Genomic DNA, 9,473 nt, shown 5'->3' on the forward strand with positions numbered 1-9,473 from the left:
ATAAGCTACTCTCGACTGACAAATATAATATAAACGATTTGATTTCAAATAGGTACTAAGATGATTTCAATAGATTTTAATATCATTCGAAAAATAAGTGATCCAAAAAATGAACTTAAAATATTATTCCATTGTATTTGGATGATAAAAACAAACATATTAGACTCAATTCAGTTTCATATATGAAACTATAAAAAAAAAACAGATATTGAAATTTTCAACCTAGTAATATAATTATCCTGCTCAACCAATTGACTTGATGAAACTACAGAAACTTGGCCTTGAAAGTAAGTTGGATGAAAATGAAATTATTTCATTTGGAGTGATTTATTCAAGAAAATTAACAAAATGCATTAAATCGCTTAGCCATTTTTTTATTACAATCGGGCGTAAACTTTTGAAAGCAGATGAAGAAAAAATATTAACTAATATATCGAAAACATCCTTTTCACCATTTCTATCACAGACAATTTTTTACTATAAAAATTTTTCCAGAGAAAAATTTCATGACAATAATAATTTTCACAGAAATGTTCAGTATTTCATCAAGACTAATACCAGAAAACAACACAAAATAAGAAACATTTTTTTAACTATTATGGTCCTTTTTAATAGCTTCGAGTAGTCTATTGTAAACCCTCTGTGTCATAACTCTGTTCTTCAGCATCAGTTTCTGCTTCAATTTGCTCGGCACAACCATTATTGTAGTCGTAGTGTTTCCAATGAATAACACCAAAAACAGATAAGCAGTTGCGGATAACTGCCATGTAGACTGGGGGTGGTAGCTCAAATTGAATAGAACAAAGGCGTTTGTTAACTGGAAAATATATCCAATAAAAAGAAAGGGTAGAAGGAATGTTAGACCTCTCCACATCCAATATTGAAAACCCTCTATTGTAATATCCATATTTTGCATTTCTCCAAGGGCTTTGAGTCTGTATAGTGCCCCTCGTTGGTATTTGAATTGTAGATATTGTATGAAAGAGTTATAAATATTGTACCAGATAAACTGATTTCGAAACTCATTCCAAGTTTCATTTTCAGACCACACCAGCATAATACCGGAGCCCAATAAGGATAAAATGTGATGTATTCTCCACCATACTTTAATTCTGGAACCGTTTACTTTCAAAATACTCTCGCGTATCGAAATTGCACAGTAGTACCATATTAGAAACCCCAGATAAAACTGTTCTAATGGTTTCGAGTTAACATTCAGAAGAACTAAACACAAAACGAAAGCTACAAAGTGACAGGTGAGTTTAAATTTTTCATATTCGTCCTTATATTTGAATTTATCGTCTTTATTGAGAAATGAAACATCGATGCCACCTAGTATAAATTTCAGAAATCCTTCACTTTGTCTGGGTAAAGTTTTTTCGATCTCCTGCAGTTCTGTTTCCCTCTTCATCATTCCTTCTTTCAGTTTTTGAATTGATTCATCCGTTTTCGTGTCTTTTAAGTTTTGTGTTAAAGTTTTCATTCTATATCTCTGATGTCCAATATATTTCAAACATGCTTGCTGAATAGAAGTTATTTCTTGTAGTTTTTTTATATATTCTTCGTTTACACTTTCTAATTTATTGTACTCTTGAGTTAGTTCTTCCCACTCTTCAAAAATTTGATCACACATTTTATATCACCTTTGTTATCACAGCTCTGACTTACTGTCGTGGATGGACAAGTTCGTTATATTTAATGTAGTTATCGTCGGGGGAAAGATTAGATATTGAACAAAGACAAGTGTATAGGTACAGACTTCAAACTTTGGACTATATCATTTTCAATAGATTATTCATTAGGAAAAATTAATTGATAGCCAGTCGGCCATAATACGTGTAGTTATATGTCAATCACTCTATTAATTTTCTTGAGCGTCATATATTTGAAGAAATGAATTTTATATTTCTGAATAACTCTAGAATTCAATTTGTAGCACTTGAAAATTTTAAAATATACCTAATTCTATAACTACGTAAAAATATGGAAAAACAAAAATATGAAAAATGAAGAAAAAGCGAAAGATTATGATCTAAATGTAAATTTCTACATTATCAAGAATACAATATGACTAGAAGAGCCTGTATCATATGAGATTTGTTTTTAATTTGATTGGTTTCAATCGTATCTCGATTCTGACATCTGTTCCGAATGAAATTTCAATTTTTATTGAAACAAAGAAAGGTTTTGACTTTCTACTCCTCCAACTTCATACAAAAAAAGTGGGAATCATTCAAGGAAAGTAAATGTTTCAAGAGGACTTTTCTTTCAGTTTTTTCTGAGAGTTACTTCTTTGCATAATCTACATTTAAAGATGGATGCATACATGGAAGATTCTCACATTTTCTTGTATATAAAGATGGAGAAGTAGAAAGCCAAAATCTTTCTTCCCAAAAATCAATCTCTTCAAAAAATATACCCCTTCCAATTTTTCTGAATTCATTTTTCAGCCGTTGCTCATTTTTGGCATATTGCACCAGTGTTGCAAAATAAGACTCACTTCTCATTTTTAACAGTACTTTATTCTAGACACATTTTCATATGAGGTTGTGTACAATATCCAATGTTATTGAAATTTTGTCACACGTCTTACAAAATTAATTTGTTTTTGGTCCTGTGAAATGTTACTAAAATTAGATAGGCTTCGTGGAGAACTTAAGAAAACATTCTTCATAAAAATTGAGTGAAATCTTTTTACAAACTCAAATTGTTAATTCCTCTCAATGATGAAAACAAAAGGAAGATATTTAACTTTTGCCTTGCACGACGAGGTCACTTTTATATCAAACGGCGATATTCGCTCTCAAAATTGTAGATTGTAGTCAAAAATTCAAATTTTATAACAGAATGCAAGGACTTGCATTCCTTTGAAACAAATATGAAGTAAATGAAATTCTGAAGAATATCGTTTTATTAACGTCGAGATTTCATGAATTGTGAATAATATACCTACTGGTATATCTCAAAGTAATTCGACATAATTCGAGCCATGTTTAGCCGGTTCAGTAACCAAATTCAGCCACATTGGCTTTTTTTATGGAGACACCTGAAAAAAAAAATTTGAATTTTGAGTTTTTATTATTTTGAATTTAATATTCAAATATCAAAAATGATTTGTTATAAGAAATGAAAGGGAATTGTTTTTTGTAGAGGTGTAATTTTAAATGCCGTTTACCATATTTTTTCATTAAAAAATTAAATTGATAACTTCAAAAATCAATCAGCATAACATGTAAATAATAAAACACTATTAAAACTGTTGAATGTGACAACTCAAGCCAAACTTCTGTATACGATCCGTAGTTTTGACAGTAGTGTATGTCAATCCACTTGTTTGACGAATACGTCTGCAATTTTGTATATGTATTCCTTTTATATATTAGTTGTTAATTCATTTTGAAGCCGTCAAATGAAGTTCGTGGAATACGTAGTTTTTTTTCACGTAACCTTTCCTGCAATTCAGCGTCATCTCTAATGGGTTACGGGCCCAGGTTTCTGAGTGTTACTGAAAAGATTCGAGAAGCATTTGAACCTTGATTTACTGACTGACGCAAAAATAAATGTATCCAACATTTCGAGGATGGAAACGCTAACTAAAGAAAATTATGATAAATGGAAAATGCAATACTAATGAAAAATGATGCTTGGGTCTACGTCAACGGTAAATGTAAGAAGCCGAAGTTGATACCCGCGGATGCTGAATCTGAGAAGCTAGTGAATAATTAGGCCAAGTATGATAGTAGGGGCCAGTTTCTGAACTGAAACAAGTGAAAGGTTGTACGAGTTACGGTTGAAACTACAAGGTATTTATCTGTCCAAAGGTCCTGCTAGAAAGGCCTTACTCCTTAAACAATTGACACTTCAACGCATGGACGATGGAAGTGGCGTGCATCAATAAATTCTTCGATTCTGTTTACAAGCTGTATGAAGTGGACACAATATGAATCCCTAGGGAATGCCAGCGTTGATGGTGAAAATATTCGAGAGATGTCAATCGATGGCCACTAGCAGGGAACGTTCTTCCATTAAGCTGAAGAGCCTCACACATCGAAGTTTGGCCAGCAAATTCTCATGCCACACATGATCAAAGGCCTTGGAAATATCAAGCGCAAAAGCTCTTGACTCTCCATGTTCCTGGATTGTGTTATTCCAAATATGAGTGACATACAATAGAAGGTCTGTTGGCTTCTGTTTTCGAAAGCCATATTGATGAACGCTCAAGATGTTTTCCAGCCTCCCAAATATTTAAGGATATGGTGGTTTACGGCTTTCTCCACGATTTTTGATATCACTGATAGCAAAGCGACTGGTCTACAGTTATTTGGAAGATTTTTCTTGCCCTTTTTGGGAATAGGCTAAACGCGAGCTATCTTCCAACAAGAAGAAAAACCCCTTTTCTCTAAGTCTACAAAATACTGGTGCTAGTTCATTTACGCACTTTTTGAGAACGATGAAAGGCGCTTCATCGTGCCATAGATGTAGGTCTAGTGTACCAACCCGATGACAGTGGTATGAAGGGATATGTTGACGCCAATTGGGCTAATTCTACCGTTGACCGTCGCTCATATAATGGATACGTTTTTTTTGCTGAATGGATGTCCAATATCATGGGATGCTAAGAAGCAAAAAACTGTCGCTTTGTCATCTACGGAGGCGAAAAATATGGGACTATGGGAATATGGCACCGATGCTGGAAAAGAAGTAATCCATTTGAAACGATTTCTACATGATTTGGGGTTTAACAAACTCTCAGAAATGTACTAAGATTATGGGTTTGAATTCATTTCCGATTAACATTGAGAACAACTACGTCTCGAGGGGAAGTGTTGAATGTGGCAACTACTGCCAACATCCTGTATACATTTTTGTATCTGTATTCCTTTTATATATTAGTTGTTAATTCATTTTGAAGCCGTCAAGTAAATTCCTGGAATACGTAGTTTTTCTTTCCACGTAACCTTCCCTGCAACTCAGCGCCACCTCTAATAAAAACAAACTCCAAATGTGATAACACATTGAAGCGAAGTAACGAAACCCCACTCTGAAGATAGTACAACCACCAAAGAAGTCACTCATCTTGACAGCTTACCAAATATCAACCTTTCATGTTATTGACAAACTTGTCAACCAGATTCAATAACGTTTCAATGTAGAATTAAGATTTAAAATACAGTTTTTACCATAGTCATGCACAAGCAATCCATGTTGCTTCTGTGATTCAACTGTATGTGTGAAATTTGTTCTTTAGTGTATTTTATGATGAATAATAATAATTATTATACCGAAATATGTGCTGGTCAGTCCCTATCCCCCGAAGCCCCGACACATTCGGGATGGCGTGCCATCATTATCAATCAACGACCACTCCCCACACCCTGGGGCAAGTGAATATTGGGTCCGAGAATTATGTGCCCTGAGCAAGCGCAGTGAGCCAAGAATGACATCCTTCTGCATCTGTGCGGTAAAGATTTCTGCCTTAGTGCGGCAGGCCGGTATGATTTTGAGATTCGAGAGTAGAAAGAGCATCATTCCACCAAGGAAAACAATAATCAGGATAACTTTGAAAATGGAACTCTCTCTCAAAAAATTCAAGAAACATTTGAAAACATTCTTAACAGAAATAGAAAGAAGGGAAATACGTAAAATTATAGAAGAGTAAAAAAAACTGTTGAATGCTTTTATTTCTATAGTAGTTCCAATAAATTCGGCACTTCTCGATCCACACAACGGATCCAATATCCCCCGGAGCAACACCGGGGTCTCGTCAATACGGTAAGAGTACCGTAGATGGTAATATAGCACTCTTAGGGCCGCGTTATGTCGATGGATATAGGCCGAGACCGCATATGCTGGACATGCTGATAGCATGTGCATTGGGCATAATGCATAGTGCATTAGGGTCTCGGGCGCCTCGCGGCAGGCGCTGTACCTTGTGTCAGGAACCTCTATACTCATCATGCGACTGCGGTAGACTAAGGTGTTAAAGACACCATCCTGGCAAGCCATAGTGAACCCCTCAGTTTTCGACTTTAGCCCACTCGACCTGAGAAAAGCCAACGTCAGGCGCTTCGATAAGCCAAGTTCTCCAATGTTATTGAAGAAGACCCCATGCATTGGCTTATCCTTGTATCTCCGCAGAAGTAAGGTAATCTCTGCGGCTTTTATCTGAGCTTTTTGCTGAACGGGTTTCAACTCGGTGACAGAGTTGTGGTCACCTCGTTAAGAGTCCAAAACTATACTGACTTCATCAGCCGGTCGGGCAGCTGCCCTAAAAAGAAATGCTCCAACAGCTCTACAGGCTGTATCCAGTACTATTCTGTCATGTAGACACTCTAAACTCAAAAGTCCACGACCTCCCTGTTGTCGGGGGAAGTACAACCGTGAAACGGACAATTTGGGATGCAAACTCCTATAAAGATGCATCATTTTTCGGGTCTTTACGTCGAGTTGATACAGCTCCTCCCGAGTCCACTTCACTACTCCAAACGAGTAGGGTAAGATTAAAACGGCAAGCATATTTATTGCAGCAACTTTGTTCTTTCCCGACAGTTCCGATGACTAGATCTGTCGAAGTTTGTGCTGATACTTGCCGCGTAGAGAGTTTTTCACTGCTGTTAAGTCTTGTGAGTGGCGTTGTTCCACCTCGAGGTAAGTATACGTCTCTCCGGCATCCAGATGGTGTAGGATGCTTCCATCTACGAGCTGCACATCCTCTCCGTAGTCCCCGCATTGTCCTCTTTTGAGATGGACCATTTCACATTTGTCTATCCCGAATTTCATACCGATAGCATGCGTGTACTCTTCCACCACCCTCAAGGACTGATGGAGAACCTTCTCTTATTATTATTATTATTAACTATCGTGCCGGAGTGGTCTGAATAGAAAGAGAAAATATGTTTTTTCTCCTCTTTTCGGACGATAATTCGTGTCGTCAGAAGCTCAAAACTCCACGACAAATATCATCTTGCTCTGGTGATCGAGAAAGACTACATTATGCTTATTAGCTTGTATCAGCCTGAGGAATGGAAATGAATAATTTCAATAAATTTAGCTTTTCTCTTTCCCTACAATGGATTTATAATCCTCTTGAGCATAGGGCAACACTGGGATCTTGTTAATACCACAAAAGTGCTGTAGGTGGTAATAAAGCACTCCTAAGGCCGCGTTATGTCAATCGATATAGGCTGATACCTCATATGCAGGCCCTATATCCATCATTATTATTATTTTCATGTATATGTATGTGTCTATAGGTGTGTATATATATATTTATTTATCAACCCGAAACTTCAGGTTTGCAACTTGAAAACTGACGAAATTCAATACAATCTTTGAACCCCTATTTTCCCACTTGGGGGGTGGACATTACTGATTCCCTTTCTTGATAATTTTTACGCTATACAAAGAACCTACCTGCATATTTGAAGATTCTAGGTCAGTAATGCATAGCTTCGAGAATCGAATTATGTTACCTTAAGCAAAACTATTACAACCGTTAACGACGTCAACGACGTCCACTGTCGTCTCAACGCATAATGGCATACTGTGTTGCGTCAAGTTAATCTTACCATGATGAGTTTTAAACGATTCTTCCAAACTACTTACTATAAAAGGCAAAGTGTATCTATATTAAATACTTAAAACGACAATTGTACCTATCAATTTTTATAAGAATTTGACAGATATTCTAAAATGTGCACTGTGAAAAAAAGTATCTAGTGTAATTGTATTTATGACTCAGTATTTTGCATATAGTAGTTACCACATAAGAGGTAGATATATGCTATCGCGGACTTTTACTTAGAAATATTCAAGATGAACAAGCTTACGACACATTATGCGCATGTAACTCCAACGGTATAGGCAACGCACGCCAAGATAGCTCTCAGGGAGCAAGAATTTTCCCGACTTACTTAATACTTAACGTTATCTTATGACCAAAATTACAAAAAAAACCTTTGTATATTGTAGCCTATATGTTATTCTGATGTAAAAGCTGTTTCATATAAATCCGTTCAGTCGTTTAGGCGTGAAAGGGCCACGAACATACATACATCCATCGTCACAAACTTTCACATTTATATTAGTATAGATAGATGTACTGTTAGAATGTCGGAAGTCAACTTGGATATCATCTTATTTTGAGAATCAAACATTACAAGCACTTGATAATCTACAAATTCTGCAAATTTTAATGATCTATAAAGCTAAAATGGATTAATGCTGACATACTCTCCTGTTGATTTGCTTCCAAAAACATCCTTAGACTACTACAGAATTATTTACGATAATCAAAAAAGTATATTCGCTTAATTTGCAGTACCTGAAAATAACGTGGATGAAGTCTTAATTATTGAGAAACGGGCCAACATAATACTGACCAATGGAATCGCAAGCTAAGTTTACAACTCTCAACTAGGTCAGCAAAGTTTTCCCCTTATGATCGACTTCATAAACAACTTTGATGGACCTGAATGTTAAAGGATGCTTAGATGTGATATAAATACTTTCGGTTGATTTAACACTCAAGAAAGAGTGAAACGTTCAAATCAAGGATACAGATACCCCAAAAAATTGTTCCTATTTTCCTATGGCCTATTCTGTATTTCTGATTAATGATTAGGAAGCAAAAAAATATAAGAATTCATTTTATGTGGTAATATAGACATTATATTTTCAAAAAAAAAAGGTTGGTTGGGTAACGCAGGATCAATTTTTTCCTTAAAATAACATTTGTTTTCTTTCCGACGTTTCGAATTTGATTAAATTCTTCTTCAGGGCTCTGTAGCAATGAATTTTCATAAACATACCTTCCACAAAACTTATACGATTATAATCGTTTCAATTTCACAAAAAATAATGAGTTCTTCTCTAAATTACTCACCAAAACGTAGATTTTACATGTTGAAAACATTACTATTTTAAAAACCGTCAAACATATCAGATACATATTTAAAAAAATAAAAACATTGCAAAACAACCAAAATTTCCAAGACAACACCAACACAAAACGACATGAAACAAACGAATGGCTTTATCTGTAATTCTGATAAGATGGTGTCTGTTTTTAAATCAATGCCAATAAAAAAAGAAAGAAAAATGGTAAATTATTCCGGTATTTTACTTATCAAACTGAAATATGCAATATCAAGGTAATCGACATCACTATCGCATTTGAGGATATGTATCATTTCGCTCGAAAGTCTTTTGGATAAATATGGTTGAACATTTAGAATAGTTGGATGTTCATAATCAAACATGTGCCCATATTCTTTCTCATGTTCAACGAGAGCTGTGGGGTTTTTTATTTCAGTTTCTTAGAGTCACAGCATTTGTGACAGCTTCCACAGTTCAATTTGTACATTATATTGGATTGTATTTCTTGTGGTGTTTCTGAATTTTGTTTTGAAAAAAAAAATGCTTTCCAACTGAATTTTCATTTGAAAAGGCCACTTAAATTCGTTCGGTACTGA

The 9,473-nt window shown here is 35.3% G+C and overlaps 1 protein-coding gene and 1 long non-coding RNA gene across 2 annotated transcripts; both read right to left on the minus strand.

The window, feature by feature from the left end:
• Positions 1-353: 353 nt before the first annotated feature.
• Positions 354-1,689, minus strand: LOC111502461 (transmembrane protein 120 homolog). Its single transcript, XM_074180119.1, has one exon. It carries the CDS (start codon positions 1,631-1,633, stop codon positions 590-592), a length of 1,044 nt encoding a protein of 347 aa, XP_074036220.1. The 5' UTR covers positions 1,634-1,689; the 3' UTR covers positions 354-589.
• An 811-nt stretch (positions 1,690-2,500) lies between these two features.
• On the minus strand, positions 2,501-9,010 carry LOC111502459 (uncharacterized). Its single transcript, XR_012466847.1, has 2 exons — positions 8,885-9,010; positions 2,501-3,046 (listed from the first exon to the last, which is right to left on the minus strand). It is a non-coding gene; the product is annotated as an uncharacterized lncRNA (long non-coding RNA).
• Between the last annotated feature and the right edge of the window lie 463 nt (positions 9,011-9,473).

The sequence above is a fragment of the Leptinotarsa decemlineata genome, unplaced genomic scaffold (assembly GCF_025532065.1).
Source record: "Leptinotarsa decemlineata unplaced genomic scaffold, Ldec_3_MD MMD2_tig00026294_RagTag_RagTag, whole genome shotgun sequence".
Classification (NCBI taxonomy): Eukaryota; Metazoa; Arthropoda; class Insecta; order Coleoptera; family Chrysomelidae; genus Leptinotarsa; species Leptinotarsa decemlineata.

Excerpts from the sequence above, each read along its gene's own strand:
- LOC111502461 (XM_074180119.1), bottom strand. The coding sequence starts at position 1,633 with ATGTGTGATCAAATTTTTGAAGAGTGGGAAGAACTAACTCAAGAGTAC.